General features: G+C 44.2%; 1 protein-coding gene across 7 annotated transcripts in view; it reads right to left on the bottom strand.

The window, feature by feature from the left end:
- Positions 1–18642, bottom strand: part of UBP1 (upstream binding protein 1) — a 533655-nt gene that overhangs the window by 63443 nt on the left and 451570 nt on the right. For all 7 annotated transcript variants that reach the window (XM_085607613.1, XM_085607611.1, XM_085607612.1 and 4 more), the window contains one exon: positions 8241–8292. In XM_085607613.1, the coding sequence (XP_085463739.1) occupies positions 8241–8292 (52 nt within the window). The remainder of the gene's footprint in view (positions 1–8240; positions 8293–18642) is intronic.

The raw sequence follows: 18642 nt of genomic DNA, 5'->3' as shown, positions 1-18642 counted from the left end.
GGCCGGTCGAAGAAGTGCGTACGGCCATCCACCTCCACCCTCAGCTTAGCCGGAAAGAGCATTGAGTACTTGAGGTTTAGGTCCCTTAGGCGACGTTTAATACCAAGAAAGCTCTGTCGCTGCTTCTGGACCGCCGGAGTAAAGTCTGGGTAGAAGTGTACATCCATGTTGTCCAGCCTGACCGGTCCCTGTTGCCTGGAGGTCTGGAGGATGGCGTCTCTGTCCCGGAAATTAAAAATCCGGGCAATAATAGGCCGCGGCGGGGCACCGGTCTTAGGGCGGCCCCCAGGGACCCGGTGAGCACGCTCCACCGCAAAAAGCTTACTCAGCCCCCGGGGCTGGAGATGGGTCAGGATCAGTTCTTCCACGAAGAGATCTGCCGCCTCCGCCTCTCGGCCCTCCGGCACACCAATAATGCGAACATTGTTCCTCCGGGCCCGACCCTCGGAATCCTCCAGTCGCCGGTCCATCAGGGCGCTCGCCTGGCCAAGCCGGCGCACCTCCTTCTGGAGGGCCACCACGTCCGTAGTGAGGCTCGTTGTGGTGTGGGCCAGGGAGTCAACTCGGTCGTTCGTTTTTGACAAGTCTGCCCTCACAAGGCCCACATCCACCAGGACCGAGTCAATTTTTTGCGCCAAGGTGTCGAAACGCTGGTCCACTGAGGCCTTCATCTCTGCGATGGCGCCCATGACGTCCCGGAGGGTCAGATCCACCGGTTGGGCAGGCGCCTCCGTCGGGCCCACCAGGGATGACCGCGATGTCTCCGGAGAACCCTTCTGGAGCGTATAGCGATCCATACTATTGGCCTGGTGCGCCGTGCCACGGCGGGTTGTCTTCATCTTCGCCCGGTCGCCATCTTGTTTGGTGGACATGCTGGCCCTTCCACCGTCGTACCAAGATCTCCAAACGGGCCGCCACACCAAATCACGGGTGTCAGGGGGGGGGGCGGGGGCGACCACCGGGCCGCGGGTCAACCCACCGCCGGCGGGTCAGCCGGGCACCTGGACAAAGCAACACCACCGCACCCCGCTCCGCAGCCCGACCCCGCCTGAGGCAAGGAGGGCGCAAAAGCGAAAGTGAAAGTGCGGGGTACGCGAGTCGCCCAGCCCCGCTCGCCGCTGTTATTCACTTCGTCCCCGGATCGCCCCACTACTCCAATCCGGGGGGCCCGCGAGGAGAAGGCCGCAACCTTCAATCGATGCTCCCACCGGCGTTCGGGGTCCGATTCGAGCCCAAAAAACGGGTGGCGCCTCAGCTCGGGTTCACCGACACAGTCCCCTCAACAAGAACAGGATATCGGCAGGATTAATTCAGGAGGTCGCGGAGGTCCTCGGGAGCCTCGCACCTACGCGGCCATCTTGGTTGCGCGCTAGGCTCCTCCCTCAAAATTCCAATTTTTAAGGTAATGTGGTGATGTTAAAAATCACCAAAGGGGGGATTGATGGAGCAGGTAGAACAAAATTATTGTGTATACCTCCTCTATTTTGCATGAAAAGACTAACTTTATAACCTACTGATTATAATATTACTAACCGTTTGCTGTGTGATATTAATTCAACCTTTTGCATACACCAATTACACGTGGGAAATTGCTATTTGCATGGCAAAATAACTCAAATAACTAAAATACATACGTATAATAATAGTAGTATATGTGGTAATTAGATATTGCATGATTTATGTTGCTTATGTGATGTTTGCATTCCTGATTGGATCCTAAAGGTGAATATTATCGCTTTAAATGTTGCTATATGCTAGGAAAATACTAATACATAAAGGGATTAGTGAGGGTGTAACATTAGAATCATCATTTCTTTGTATTAATTTTTATGTTTGTTTCGCTTAAGTTGACATTTGGGCCTACCCTAAAATGGCGTCGGAAATCGAGTTCAGAAGTGGCCACCGTCTCGTGAGCGTGATGCCTACTGCGCAGACTCAGATGGCTCCGTGAACTTCCTGACTTCCTGAAGACCTGAGCACCCAATGTTCTCAGTCAAGGATAGGATCTTGGTGGACTGCCAAATTTCAGTCAGTAAAAACTGGTTTAAATTAACAATTGGATCATACAAGCAAACCTAAAACATTGTAGCATAAGGACAAAACATACGCTACGGAAGTGAACCAGCAAAATCCATGAGAACTCCATTGAATAAAAATCGGACGTTTTGGACCAGCCAATCACAGACTTTCTCCGCCTAAAAATGTTTCATGTTATCCCGAAATTTATTATAAAAGAGTAGTAGAATAGGGAGGGGTCTGGCATTCGGCGGTTACTATATCTGCACACCCTCTTTGACCCCACAGGCGACGACAGATGCTTGCACGATTTCTGGTCCTTTGGAGATCTTTGGGACTGTAACGTGCTGAGCAAAGAACTTTCGGACCTTAAGCTTTGGCCTGCTTTATTTGGACAATTTAACGGCTAATTTGGTTATGCAGAGCCAAATGAATTAGAGAAAATCCAGATAACAAGAATAGGTAAATATAATGTCCTGCGACTTGAATGGATTGATCCAGAAATTCAAAAACTTTTGATGAAACAAATGCTAATATTAATTACAAACAAAATTTAGATAAACAAATATTTGATTAACAGAAATTACGAGTTTGTGGTTTTTCGATGAAGAGAATGAAGGATTCGGAGTCTTAAAATGTGTTTTAGCTGGTTCTAAATCACAATCAACCAATCCAACTAATTGGTCCGTCGACCAAGTGGGTGGAGTGGCTTGATGTTTGGGATTAGGAATCTATAGGGGGCGAATGTTAATGTATATTCTGTAAAAGAACTTTTTCTTCCCTATAGGTTATAAGGTACCCCCCCACATGTCCAGCGGATACATATTCCTCCTGTGTGCAGATACAAATGCATTAGTGTGAATGATGGTGTTATGGGCCCCACCAATGAATGCGTGTGTGAATGAATAAGTGTGGTAACAGATCTGTGACGCAGGGAGGATCTGTAAACTTGACCCTTTCCGCTGGATCACATATCAGAACTCCCGAAGCATGCATGGGAGACAGTAGCCATTTACTTTTTTGGTCTACTTGACAATGGACATCATCCACAAAGAAGAACTGCCTCCAAGACAGAATCCTCACCAATACCCACAACTCCAAAGAACTCTTCTTCATCATCCAGGAATTTGCCAAACCTGGCAGCGAAACAACAGACGTCCCGTCCTCCCAAGACCTCTGCAACAGACTCAGCACCTTTTTTCACCTCAAGATTAAGACACTATGACAACTTCAACAATCAAGACCTCTGCACTGCTCCAGTCCCCACCCCCAGCGATGCCACCCTACAGACCCTACACACTTGGACCCTGCTCAAGACAGAAGACACCTTAAAGACCATGAAGAGCTTCCACTCCTGAGCACCCTTAGACCCCTGTCCCCCCCACACATCTTCCACAGAGTCACCATGGCCATCGCATCCAAACTACGCCAGATGATCAACTGCTCCCTCAAGACTGCCACATTCCCCGACCACTGGAAACACGCTGAAGTCAACCCCCTCCTGAAGAAACCCTCTGCAGACCCGGCAGACCACAAGAATTTCAGAACCATCTCACTGCTTCCTTTCGAAGCCAACATCATTGAAAAGGCTGTCAACACCCACCTAGCAAACTTCATCTAAGCCAACAATGTCCTGGACATCTGCCAATCCGGATTTCGCAGCAACCACAGCACTGAGACCACCCTACTCGCCACTACCAACGAGATCCGCGCCCTCCTCGACCAGGGCCAAACGGCAACCCTCATCCTCCTGGACCTCTCAGCTGCCTTCAACACCTTCTCTCACTGTTCACTGACCACCAGACTCCACGACGCCAGCATTTGAGGAAAAGCCCTCAACTGTACACGCTCATTTCTCACAGGCAGAACTCAGTGAGTCTTCAGATCTCCACAGACAGACACTGTTAAAGCATACAAAAAGAATCTAACCTGTTCAATGAAGCCATTAGAAAATAAGTAATTTTAACATTAGAGGATCGAAGAGCTCATATTTTTCATAGTGCAAATAAAGCAGAAGATGTTTTAAAGAATGTTTGGAAGAAGATGAATACAAAAAGAAAATGATTTATTCAAAATGAAAGTTAGCTACATGAGAGAAGGGAAATTATGTGTTTAGAAAAGAAGAAATCAGTCTAGAAAGAGACACATTGGAAGCAGTAATTGAGAACCCACATTGAACATTTCAGGAGGACCTGTTCAAATTTTAACAGAGGAATAGACAGGTATTTCTGGAGTTTATTTTGTGTGGGAGGGTTTTCCTATTTGGTTTGTTATTTCCTAAAATGTTTCATGTAAATAACATAGAAGCTTAAATAATGACACCACCCCATACTAATGATGAGACACAATTAGTAGGAGAAATTTTAGAAGCAATAGTACCATCTATAGAAGTAGTCTTAATTTATAGGAAAATTGGAAATCTTTCAACAGTAGTAGATTAACTGGCTACTTGTATATCTGCATTACTAGCTGTTAACACAGAAGTAGTTGCTATTAGATCAATTGTCTTGCAAGATCGATTAGCTTTAGATATATTATTAGCCAAGAAAGAAAAAGTCTACAAAATGCTGAAAGCTCAACATTACTGCTCATATATCCCTGACAAGAGTACAAAAATAGAAACATTTTCAAAGAACATTTCTGACCTGAATTATAGCCTTTAGAAAGAACTTGTATATCAGGGAGCTTAGGCAAAGGAGCTTCTGTCATTGGCGACTGGTTTGCAAAAGAGGGTGGAGGACTTTTTAGGGTCATATCGAGGCCTATACTAATAAATGTTATCTGAGTGATATGTGTATAGTATAAAGGATTTAGATGCAATATAACAAGGAAAAAGAATAAAGAAAGACAAATCAGAGGAGATTTAGAAATGTAAGAGAGAAAGAGTAAAGATTATAAAAAGTTGAAGGAAATTGAAACCCTAAAAAATAAAAAGGAAAATGCAGTCTAAGGATTCATTTGTGAAAAAAAAGTTGCGATGGTTTTTAAACCAGAAAAGTGGGGATACTATTGATGAGAAGTTTATTCACTAACAAAAGGTTTCTATTAATGCAGCGCAAACCATCTGTTTAAGTAAAAGCATATGCTAAATGCAAAATCTGTAGTAGGTAATCATACTTAAATGTTATAGGCCTGCAAATAAATAAAACTGCTGGTTAAAGTTAGACTAACTGTTGATGCCATCTTGTCTGAAAAATAATGTATCAACAGTGAAAGGCTTGTTTTTAACATTGAATAGTTGTTTTTGCAAAATGTTTTTCTTTCTATTACTTGTATTTTTCCCTAAGCTTTCTGTTAGCTCATAAATAGGCATTTGCTTTGCATTAAACAACTGATAGTGAGTTCTCACCAAGAGGAGAGGAGGTAACATGAAAAATGATTCATGAGAAATAGTCTGGAACGTAAAATACCAATGAAATAACTTTCCAAGGACTAATGTCTGAAAGTCTATTGTACCAGCATGTGCACATGGGGAGTTTACGTATTCCCAGGAGTTTGCTGATATTCTGTTGTAGGAGTAAGCAGAAGAAAGAAAATATTTGCAACCTAGAAAATTGTGTGTTGTGTATTCCTAGAGGAGCTGGCTGGATTCCATACATTCTGGCAGGGCACTCTTCTCTGAGTTTTTTAGACTTCTCTACATGAGAGGTTATTTAGCCTATTTCCTTTATGTTTGCTGATTTGTGACACTGAATATTTCCCAGTCTGATATGCAAAGGCTTTATACTTGTACATTGATTCTCTTATCAGAACTCTTCATTGGGTATCTAAACTGACACCTTTTTTCTCTATTATTCCAAATCAATTTAGATTCGCGAACTTCAATTTTGGATCATGCTTGCTGCATTATAACAATAATTGCTATTATTCTAATATATATGTAACCTCATATTGAAATATCAATTACTGGACGGTGTTCATTTCTAATTCTAATGCCTAATAGATTAATTGTTACTGAATAAAAATTGAGATACATGACAGATTGAAACTAAAAACTTTAAACTCACACTAATTCTCTTTCTTGACTGTATTAAAAGTCTTTAATGATTAATTGTTACGTAGATGATCGCTCCTTATTTCTCTTCGTCAATGAACAAAGGTCCTATACGGCCAGTGGTGGGGGTTATTTAATGATTATACCCAAAGAATGGGATATATAAAGCCCTACTACGTCACCTGGCATCCACTGACTTTTCTAACATCACCTCCCAGTTTTTTCTCTGCTCTTGCCACATCTACCCCCTTTACCCACTCTCCTCTTTTGATCACTTCAATGCTTTTTCCCGATTTTTCCCTTCACCCCCACCGGACTAGAATATTAACCACAGTAAATAATTACCAGCATATTTACTTATTGTTTGCTGTAATGCAGATGTTCTTATGTTATGTTTATATTTTTTTATTACAGTTGATTGTATGCACAGCGCATTGATACCCTCGATTGAGAACGCTTTAGAAGAATGCATATATTAGTGAATATGACAATACTGCACATAAATGTGACCCGATTGTCAATGTGCAATGACGTTACATTCAAAGTGAAAGTTATTTTGTGATGAGACAGGATGCATCAATCCTTTTGTGTGCCTATTCGTATATTGTAGACACATTAAAAAGTCAAGCTTAAGAAGCACGGGAGGCCCTTTCTTAATTGAGGACCGGCAAGTACAAGAGCCTTTGAACTAGTTGAAAGGAAATGCTGAGGGGAATGAGATTCAGCATGGAGCACCCAAAATCCTTCAGAAATGAAGACGCGATACAGGATTTGCCCATGGTACTGCCTCCTAGTGTCCGCCCAAGAAGCCTCCTTGACAAATTTTGCTTTTACACTGGGCCAGAGTCCAAGAGCTAAGAAAACATCTTCAGTGTGTGTTCTTATCACAAAAGAACCCAAAGTGCAGACCCGTTTCCTTAGAAGTTCTACCTAGTAATGCTGATTTTACAGAGGCCAACCTAGCAGGCCTTTCAAATGACCTGCAATTCCAGAGCTACTTTAAGAAGAGAGAACTTCATTACACAGATCCTGGGTGCATCATACATGGTATTAACTACTCATGACCCTCTAGAAAATAATGCACTTTTATATCTATTTCCAGTTCAAGAAACGTCTTAACACCGATTGCTTCTATTCTGATCTTCAAAATTTAAGCTGGATCTAATGAACGCATTTTAGTTACCTTTAGCTGAAACTGGTTTGCTATCACTTCATCCTGGATGACCTCTTGCAAAAATATACCTTGAGCTTAGCCAGACCTCCTTTCAGGGTGGTTGTAAGATGATCCTCTATTGCCACTCAGTGTGGCAAGTGTGTGGTGCAAGATGAGTACAGGATTCTTGATCAATGGCCACACAGAAGACTCTGCTTGGGAGATCTCACAGCTCCTGTTTATGATTAAAGAGCTGTCAGCTATCCATCACATCTACCACAGCCCTTGTTTGGTTTATATGATGTGCATATTGAGAACCATTTCTTAGGGTTATCAGCTTCACTTTGCACATCATATCTCTTCATGCCTTTCAGAGGCTTTGTTCACTTGTTCCGGAAATTCAACCTCCTTAAAGTCCTGCTTAATCTACTCCATGTTTTGAGGTTCCAGCTAAGGTCCTATTATTTAAAGGGCCTCCACTTTTGCTAGTCTAAGCCCACAAAAGTCCAGGCTGGGAGGAGTTCAGTTTAATAACTTTTTGATATCAGCTAAAATCATTTTGCTTATTTATCCAAACTGTAGTACAGCGCAATGGGGCATTGAGTCCAAGTTGCTATAGAAGTGCGAAATTCACTAAGGGGATTGTTTCATGTGTAACATGTAATTCTTTTTAACACCTTTATTGGGTGTTTATAATGGATCTATTTCAATTGCACTTCATCTGGAAACATACACATCTTGCTACAATTACGTTTTCTTAATTGAAAAGGGTTATTATAGGCTGCTCAAGAAAATTTGATACTTTTGAATCTGTTAAGGAATCTGAAATATGAAATACATTCAACTACAGTTATGTTGCATTCTTAATCTCTATCATCTAGGCTATCTCACTGTGAATTTTCACATCTTCCATAAGTCCTTTTTTGCCACCCACAAAATATTACATTTACAAATTCATATATAAACTATAAACTATTGTTACATCCTTTCACATTGTGCTCACATCCTACAATCTGATGTTGCAGAACAACCCCTGCTCCTTTGAAATTTTCTCAAGAATTGTATTGTTAAATGTACCTTTTACTGTGGCGATTAGGAAACCGCTTTCGTCTTCAAAGGTTTGAACCATCTACAAGGAAAGAAATCACATTAAAAGATATCTACTGCAGTGCTTCTTAACGTTTTGACTTCTGTGGACTCCCACTTAATCATTACTGGAATCCCAGGACCCCCACGGAATGACTACTGGAATCCAGGTCCACCCACTGAATCATTAATGGAAGCCAGGGACTGCAACTCAAGCAATTCCAAAGATTTGACCCTCAAAACAATATACAAGAATACAGAAACAAGACTTCATCACACAAATCCAGGAATGATGACATGCTTAATATAGTTCACAAAGAAAGAAAATAAAACTTTTTATTTTAATGGAGAGGTTGGGGCTTTTCTAAATTCATCTGAGGCCACCCATCATCCATACTATGCTCTATTTTATGCATTTGCACTGCTCTCACAAATCAATCTAATGACACCAACTTAATTTTTAGCCTCCAATTCAAAATTCCTTCACATTTACAGAATGTTTTTGAATTTTAAAATTATGTTCTTTATTTATATACACTTTATTAAAACAGTTTATATTATTTAACTTTCTAAGCAGTCATGAACTCTCCGAGTAAGCTTCGCAGACCGTGGGTTAAGAACAACAGCTCTAGCGCATTTCAATATTTTGTAGTACCTGATCTAAAGTAACACCTTTTTGCATATTTCAACACTTTTTTGATGCTTTTCATAAAAATTAAGAAACATAGAACCTTCAGAAAAGCTAATAGGGAGGTTATTTGAGACTGCTTTTTCATCAACACTTTTTGTTTCCCCATGGCAGCATGGGATGGCGGGTTGGAAGGAAATGCCCTCTCCACAAACCAATGTATTCCTCTATTCATTTGTGTATCTGCTGCTTGTGGCAGCAGTGTTGTTGGCAGGGGCATACCTTTAAGTGGGGCATTTGGGTGTGACACCCCCCAAATAAATGCATTCTTGGCTTGGCAGTTGGGTCTGATGAATGAGTCATGTCTGCCGTCTCTGTGTCAGTTTTTCCCATTGTGAGCAAGAATGAATGAAATAGCAATGACCTTTGCATTAAACGAAAGAGAAGGAAATAGAGATACCCATCTGGTGTCTGATTTTCAAAATGTGAAACCAGATTACCTGGAATCAATACTGGCTTCCCTCCTTGTTCAAACTGTGTGTTCATTGGCAACAAAACACAGCACTCTACAGCTGAACCCACTGAAATTCCATAAAAAGAAATCGTAACCGAGCATTCTGAGGCATTGCCCCAAAAATATTGACTGCCCAACCCCCTGAAATCATACTAAACCCCTCAACTGCATCATTCAAAAAAGATCTCCACTCCTGCACACATGCTTATCCCTGGATTTCTGTATGTTGTGGACCCTGTGTTAGTCTCTCTTGAGGCTTATATCATAACTTGTTCTGTCCTTGATAATAATATTGTTCTTAAACCTCCATCCTTTACTATGTGTCCCCTTAGTCCTGCACATATTCTAATCCCTTGCTTTTTGTATGTGGTGGGCCCTGTGTTGGTCTTTCTTGAGGCTTCTATCATAACGTGTTCTGTTAATATTGATAACATCAATGCCAATGTTTATGATACACTCGCATATATGAGCAAAATATCATCACTATTAACAAACTCCACCGTCATGAACTCTTCATCAACCCCGACTCAGAAATACGTGGTCAGGCAGGCTCTGCCACATAGGCCTGAGGTTACTGATTGATATGTCATAGGTGGGGTGGCACGTAGCCGGCTGACAAACGCGCGAACAGGAAACTCAGGAACAGCCCCCAGAAAAGCACAGCGACACCCCAATGGTCCATGGAAATAGGTCCCAATAAAGCACACACGGCCAGAGGGGTGCACACATTCCCAAAACACCATAAAGTCAGATGCCACATGAAGTTAGGAACACATAACCAATCAGGGCACAGTACACGCAGTTTTCATGCGGACATCTGGACGAGTTACCCACCGGCCCCCATTGTGTCCAGGCAAGGTCGAGGCCCACCTGCATTTGTTATCAGGGGCCTTTTTTTATGACTCCACAGACAAGGCCCGCATTCTTTTACCAAACAAGGATCGCCTGAAGTATTTTTATGACAACCAAATACTGTATGAAGATTCGTTCAGACCGATTGTACTTTGAGACTGTCCTCAGACCCACTTCTGTAACTGTGATCCCAGCCGAAGTGTTTGATTAAATCAACTATTCCTGTTTTGCCAAACGCCTCTTATGTTTCATTTTTTCAAGGTAAATTCAAGCCAACGTTTTGGCAAGCCGGCCAGGAGAGATGGGTACGTGGACCGGACTGAAGCTAAAGGAAAGGGATCCGACCTGGAGGATTCACATCTGCTCTACAAAGAAGGTGAATAGATGCCGCAAGTGATTGGAAGTTCTGCTAAATCCACAGGGCAGAGGTCCTTCTTGAAGCCGCCGTCAGAGAGTAAGACACCACATCTGATCCGTAGTCCCCAGCAATTGGCGTGTGGCAAACTAGGAAGAAGCGCAAAATGTAACCTGAGCGTCCTGCCCCTGACAGAAATCTGGCATGTTACCTATTGTATGTGTCTGAACTGAGTAGTCGCAAGGCGGCCTTGGAGATGTTCACGTGGAGGTCACCTTTTTTTGATAGTCAGCACGTTAGGAAGGGTGAAATTGGTTATTGCTTGGAACGCTGGGTGTGACACAGATGGTACTCTTGTCACCTGGGTGTGATACAGGGTTGGGGCCTCACTGCTTTGACTGCTGGGCATGATACAGATGGTATAAGGCCGTCACCTCAATCTTATTTTTAAGTCTAAAGGGTTTACTCAGTGCTACAGGTTTCCTAACACTGGGGGTTTCTGAAAGAAGTTAGAGGTGGTGTTCGCTTGGACTGCTGAGCGTGACACAGACGGTACGCTAAGCCCCTGGGTGTGAAACACGATGCAATTCGGACATTAGGGAAAAAGATTTGGATCTGGGAGATCCGGTGTGGCTTCTGTTTGGCCAAGAGGGGCCTGTGGTTCTTCGAGTTGCTCCTTTTCTCCACTAATTTTTTTAATTTTCTTTGTCCCGGAGCTGATATTGACCGACTATCGGGCTCACTTTGTCCCGTGTGCCAAGCAGTGCTTTCCCTGGTCACAGAATAGCATGGCCTGGGGGACAACTAAGGTATTTTTGGCAAAGACTGCACTCTTGCTAACAAAAACTGTCATTCTCTTATTGCAATAAAATGCGATATTTTGCACAGCTCTTTTGCACAGAATTAAATGTATGGTGATTTTATGGGTCTAGTTGCATGGCGCTTTTTAAAACAGTCAGGGCATACTGTGACTTCCTTATTTTAGATATTTTTAATGTGATTAGCTAGTATCGCTCTCCGGTCCACCACAGCTCGCACCAGTGCCAATTGAGTGGAGAGAGTTGGCCACTACACTCACGTGCGGAGCAGAGCGTGCTCGGCCGCCATTTTGAAGCGGTCAGCGCTCTAGTCATTGCAACCACATCACGGGGAGGAGTACTTATACTCCCCGGATGCGGAGCTGGCGCGCCAAAGGCGTGCCTAAGGCAAGCCCGTCTGCACTCGTCCGCGCCCGGGAAGTGCTCAGCGCCAGCCGTGCTGCCGGTTTTGGGTCAGGAATGGCAACCTAGTACTCCTATACCAGAGGTGAGCTCCTTGATGCACTTCACCGGAGTCAGAAATGTTCAGGACCGCGGCTAGGAGGCTTCAGACTTGTCCGAATTGGAAATTGAAACTAACTGATATAAAAGTCAAGTGTCTCTCTGACGAGGCCGCTATGGATAGTCAGAACGGCCCTCAGATGGGAACAAGGAGGGATCTCAATAACCATAAGACAAAAAAAAAAGATCTTAAGGACTATTATGTGCATTGTTAAATGCACGGTCACTGATTAAACACAAGCACAAATTTGGCCTTTTTGTTAATTTCAGTGACCTAGACATTATTTTTGTCACAGAAACCTGGGCGGATGATTCCTCAGGCCCAGACCTGGCGATAGCAATCCTACCTGGATTTGCAATAGCTAGGAAAGACCGTGTTGGCAGAAAGGGAGGGGGGCTGGCAATAATTTATAAGGATTATTTAAAAGCATCTTTTAAAATGATTCCCACAGATGCACATGTAGAGGTGCTCTCTTAAGATGGCAGCCAGTCATGTCCTCTCATTCAATGGGCTACTAGTTTACAGGCCCCCGGGCCCAGAAACCATTTTCTGCAAACCATGGGCGATCTCTTGGAATATAAAGTAAACTCTCAAAACTTCACCATTTTAGGCGATTTCAATTTTCATTTAGACATGATGTCTGACAAAGACTCACAGGCCTTGATGGACCTAGTGACAGGCGCAGGTCTAGAACAGAGTATAGGACATACTCATACTGCGGGCCATCACCTGGACACTGTTTTTTCCAATTGTCCTCTGCTTAAATTCAACAGTAACCTGCAACTGCCGTGGTCAGACCCTTCGGCAGTTATGCTAACCGTCGATATACCGCCTGTAACATGCTCTAAACATGGCCAAGCAAGCAGCGTAAAAAGCTATCCGTGGAAGTGGCTCAATAAAAACGTCTTCACTGATCAACTAAACCAAAGCAAACCATGTCTTTCTACAGATTCAGAAATGGCATCTTTACAGTATCATAACTGGATTTCAACAGCAGCTCATATAAATATCCCACAGAGAACTGGTAAAGCTAGCAGGACTGCACCCACGGAACCGTGGTTTTCCGAAGAACTAAGATCATTAAGGAGACTTTGTCGCAGCCAAGAAGGATGCTGGCGCAAACGTTTTGATCTTAAGGAAAAAGAAAAATACAAGTCAAGACTAGCACAATATAAAGAATTGATTAAAAACACTAAAATCAGATATTACTCAGAAAAAATAGAAGGTGCACTGATCAATTCTAAGGAGCTATTTGCTACAGTTTTGAAACTTAGCCATTTACAGGAGACCAGTCAAACCACAGCAGATCAAGCGTTCTGTGACAATTTGGCCTCATACTTTTGTGATATAGTCTCTGCTATTTGTAATACATTCATGACCCACTCGGTAACTGCTCAGGCCCCACGAACTGTCATGGAAAAGTCATGTTCTGACATGTCCGCCTTGGCATTCCATCCGGTCTTTTAAACTTTACATTAATGTCTCATGAACTAACCACCAAGATTCTGGTAGCAACTAGGTCAGGATCCCCACTGGACCCTTGTTTCCGAAAAAAAGCCATATGTTAGTCGAGACACTCGCCTGCCCTCTCACGGAGGTCCTAAATACCGCCATTGAAACTGCAACTTTTCCCTTGCTATGGAAAAAGACATCCATTCTACCTTTATTAAAAAAGTCCAATCTAGACAAAACTGATGAAGGAAACTACCGTCCCATCTCCCGCCTACCCCTACTGGCTAAGATCTTGGAAAAACATATGAATCAGGAACTAGGTGCCTTTATTGAGAATAATCAAGTCCTAGATCCTACTCAGTATGGTTTTAGACGAAAACATAGTACTGAACTTGCCTTGCTTACCGCCACCGAGGAAATCAGAATGGCAGTTGACAAAGGAGGATCGGCAGCTTTGATACTGCTAGATCTATCAGCTGCCTTTGACACGGTAGACCACGGCATTTTAATTGGTTGACTTTGTGAGGCAGGAGTTGGTGGCTCGGCCCTCGCACTCCTTAAGTCATTCCTGCTTGGCAGAGAACAATTTGTTGAAACAGGAGGTTTTAAATCAAAATGCTTTAGACTCCCATGTGGGGTGCCTCAGGGCTCATCCTTGAACCCCACCCTTTTCAACATTTATGTTGCTCCCCTGGCTCGTATGATCACAAATCATGGTTTTGAATTGGTTTCATACCCAGATGACACACAGATTATTATATCAATCTCAAGCAAAAAGCAGGACACTGCACTAAAATTCAAGGATTGCATGAGAAGTGTCAGTGATTGGATGGCCGAAAACTGCCTTAAGTTATATTCAAATAAAACAGAGGTTTTACTTTTTGGAAAGGACACAACATTCTGGTCCGCAGACTGGTGGCCATCAGAATTGGGATCTGTCCCCGCCCCAGCAGCCAAAGCTAAAAATCTTGGAGTTATTATGGACCCCACCCTGTCCTTCTCCCTGCACATAATAATGCTTACTTCATCTATCTATTTCACCTTGAAAATCCTAAGGAAAGTGCTCCCCTTCATTCCAACAAACCTACAGAAAACTGGGATGTCAGCCTTAGTGTTATCAAAACTCGATTATTGCAATGAGCTTCTGGTAGGAGTAAACAAATCGGTTCTAGCTAAGCTACAGGTACTCCAGAACTCCGCCGCAAGACTGCTATTCGAATTAGCTAAACATACATCAGCAAAACGTGCCCATAACACTCTACACTGGCTACCTATGGAAAAGGGCACAATGTTTCAGGCCTTGTGCATTGCCTTTAAGGCATTACAAAACTCAGGTCCTAGCTACCTGAGGAAGCGCTTTAAATGGCATATCCCCTTACAAACACTTCGGTCGACCTCACTGAAGTTAATTGCAGAGCCCACGTTCCGTCTTCAAAAATGTTGTGGAAAAAGCATCTTTAGCATTACTACAAGATGGTGGAATAAGCTACCATTTGATTTGAGAAATGCCTCTGATCTGCTATTCTTCAGGAAGGGTCTAAAGACATGGCTCTTTACTCTGTAACCCTGTGTTAGGTCTGGGAATGTGACAGTCAATGTTCACCTTGTGTTGATTCTTCAAGCGCCTTGACGCCTCCGGGTAGATGTGCGCTATATAAATACTTAAATAAATAAATAAATAAAAGTCATCATTTTTTCTTTATCAGTTTTGTCTTACTGTAGCATTGAAATTGATGCAAAGTTTATTTGATGATTGTGGTGATTTGATACTGTGGTGCTGGTAAATTTAACTGTATTTTGTCTTGAGTAATGTGTCCTGTCGATGTCTCAATGTTCACAATTATTTCATATCATAGTAAAGTCTGCTATTTTCTGCCAAATCTCATGACATTTTAACAATTGCACTTTTTTCTAGGCTGTGATCCTTCATATGATTGCTATTTGTATTTGTGAAATGTACATATTGATTCATCTGTAAATAGAGTTAAGCTCATAGTGAGTAGTTAAAGTCAGCAATCCCCGTGTATAATATTTCACAATGACCAGAGTAGAACTTAAAGATCACCTAAAACCAGAAAAACTAGGGTGCATCTGTCCCTTAAAAAGTACCCAACATTTCATGGAGTCGCCACTAAAACATATTCAAACCAGGTTCCCCACACAGGTTAAAACACAATTATTGCCATGAATGGCACATACACCCTAAGATGCACGTGTTTTCCTGGCCAAAGGAGGAAACTTTCGACACTAACCTAATGAAACACATGAGGACATACATTCGGACCAAATAGGCAGCACAGAAGGAGGACAGGAGGGAGGCACTATTAGAGCTGTGGCCCATCTTCAAGGAGGCCCAGGCAGACAATCCTATCCTACAGACAATAAGCAAAGCGTCTGAACCTCCTATGCCATATGCAGGTATAGAGGTGCTCTCCCCGATGCTATCCCCGCATTAGGATACACCAACCCGCCAGTTGACGGAGCCAGAGGGTCCCCACCGAACAACAAACTGTTAGGTCCTGGCATGAGAATCTAGCAGGCCCGGGCAATCCCAGCACCACCCCAGTCCAGTGCTAGAGCTTCCTGAATTTAAAACCCCAGTACGTCGCATTCAGCGCATCGATCCCCTGGGGCACAAAGAACGCGCATTCCTACCGGGTCAGGTGAACACACCCAAGTGACAGGGCGATTTATAGCTGTTCTGGACAATGATACAACTAGCGAGGGTGAGGGCCCCAGTCTCCCAGGATCTAATGGCGAGAATATGGCTACAGGGCTGGCCCAGCTGACCAAGGAGGACAACAGGGAATTTATGCCAGAAGCAGAAGAGGTTCCCAAACACATACACCACTTTCCACCCTAGACCGGCCAGAGACAGATCCAACCATCACGGTACTTGTGAACAACACCCCCTACAGTTTACTAATAGGGGCGCAAGGTCATGTCTGAGGGAAGGACTAGTCCCCTTATCCAGAAATACTGCAGATGTACAAGGGCTCTAGGGCACAGTGGCAGGGATCTCTGTCACGGAACCTCTTGAGTTAGAGGTAGGGAGGAATAGGGTGAGGGAACGGTTATTATACTTTCCCGGCTAATATACTAGGGCGACACCTGATGACCAAGCTCAAAATGTCCATCCACTTTGCCAACAATGTATCTATAGCCTGCTCCTCCCAAGGTTCTCCTTCCCTAGAGCCTGTGCCATTAAAACACTCCTGCGTCGCATCTACACAGGTGAGGACAATCCCCACCAATCAGACCCCCTTCGCTGAGGTGTTCTTGGAATACACAGAAAATGTCTTTGAATTAAACAGATTTCCTTGACAGTGGGCATGCCGGGCACACCACCTCTTAGTTGAGACAGCCAAAAGGATGAAAACCACGCTAGTCAATAAGATATGGAAGAAGCAAGAAAGTTGGAACTGTACCATGCACATGCCTGCTGGGTCCCACGAGGCAGGCGGGAAGCAGGACTAAGGCACACAGAGGCAATGGTGGTAACAATCAGAAAATTCGTGCCTCTAGGACGTCCAAGCTCAGCCTTAGAGCCTCTGCACACGGGAAAGTGGCGCAGAAGAGGATGCCTGGCACTATGTGGTGCATTCCCCATGCTTGAAGTCCCCCTTCCACTGTCAGATAGGGTACCCAAACCCGTGGCCACCGTAGGAAATACAGGACATAAGGTCAATTGAAAACCACCACAAGAAATTGTCCCCGCCAGCCACTCAGGGAGGGAAGCCGAGCATGAGATCGGCAGGCAGTCACACGCACCCACTAGGAGGATTCCACCACAAAAACCCCACAGGATTTCAACATAGCTATCACAGCAGATGTCAGGGAAGTTGGCAGCAGCCAGATCTTAGAGAATGTTACTATTGCTACAGAATGGTCCACATGGTCAACCGATGCCAGCTAAAAGCATATCACGAACAGAAATTAATAAATCTGGGCCAGCCCCCACCCAACACACCTATCCACAAAACCAAGCCCAGGAGAAGCTGAATGCACCCTACACACAGCCTCAGGGAAGTCAGTCAGCTACTACATCACCGCAACAGGTTGAAGGACAAACGAGTGGCAACAGCAAAAACAGACAGGAAACCCAACTGCGGCAGGGCAGGATTATTGTCTGGGGAGGCAATGCTTTCACGCAAACACAGAACCCAAATGTGCAGTAAGTCAAAACCCCCAATGCGAAGCATCCATTTCAAGTGCACTTCACAATTCAGGGTAACAAAACTCAAATAAAGGACCAATGAGGGGGGGGGGGGGTGGCCGGCAGCCGATGTAGATGGCTACCGCCTAACGAAGCTCTGTTCCTCCAGTGGCTCCACCAGCTATCCGCACACGCATCCGTACTTCAAACTACGAAAAAATTACAAGGGGAGGTGTCGGTATCCCCGAGGATCAAGTCACACTACCCGCAACACCGTAACTCGGCGTCCCGGTGGTGATCGATCGACTGCAGGAGGTGCGGCCTACGTGCCACGCAGCGACCGGGGCCTCAATTAGTTCTGGTACCCAGGGCGTGGATCTCCGTCTAGCGGCGATGTATGAGGCCAGCTTGGATAAGGGGGAACTCCCACAGGACCACCGGACGACAACAATAGTAGACATTCGCAAACCTGGGAAACCGGTCCGGGAATGCACATCTTACAGGCCTATATCCCTGATCAACGCCAAGGCCAAAATACTGGCTAAACACCTGGCCACGAGACTGACACCACATCTAACTACATTAATACACCCAGACCAATCAGGGTTTATGCCGGGTAGAAACATAGCTTTAAATTTGAGGCGCCTTCATGGCTTGTTGGGACGTAAACGTACTATACAGGAGGACGCGATTGTTCTGTTCCATGATGCGCGAATGGCCTTCGATACGGTCGAATGGTCCTTCCTCTTTGCTGTCCTCACAAAGATGGGGTTTGGACCTAAATTCTGTTCCTGGGTGAGGCTGTTGTATACCACCACCATGGTGAATGTAGTAGCCAATGGACATATCTCTAGAGAGTTCCCACTGCACCGAGGCACAAGACAGGGATGCCCATTATCGCCTCTCCTCTTTGTCCTTATACTAGAGCCCCTGGCGGCTTGGGCAAGACAAGACCCGGTCATGCGTGGACTCCGCTGGACGGAAAGCTGCGAAGATCGAATATCCCTATACGCAGACGATGTTCTCCTATATCTGGCCTCTCCCCGGCGTTCCCTTTCATGTCTTCTAGATATATGTAGCTCCTACGGCAGACACTCAGGGTATACTATTAACTGG

The sequence above is a fragment of the Triturus cristatus genome, chromosome 5_2, assembly GCF_964204655.1.
Source record: "Triturus cristatus chromosome 5_2, aTriCri1.1, whole genome shotgun sequence".
Classification (NCBI taxonomy): Eukaryota; Metazoa; Chordata; class Amphibia; order Caudata; family Salamandridae; genus Triturus; species Triturus cristatus.
Note: the sequence above shows the minus strand (reverse complement) of the source record. Positions and strands in the feature narration are given on the sequence as shown.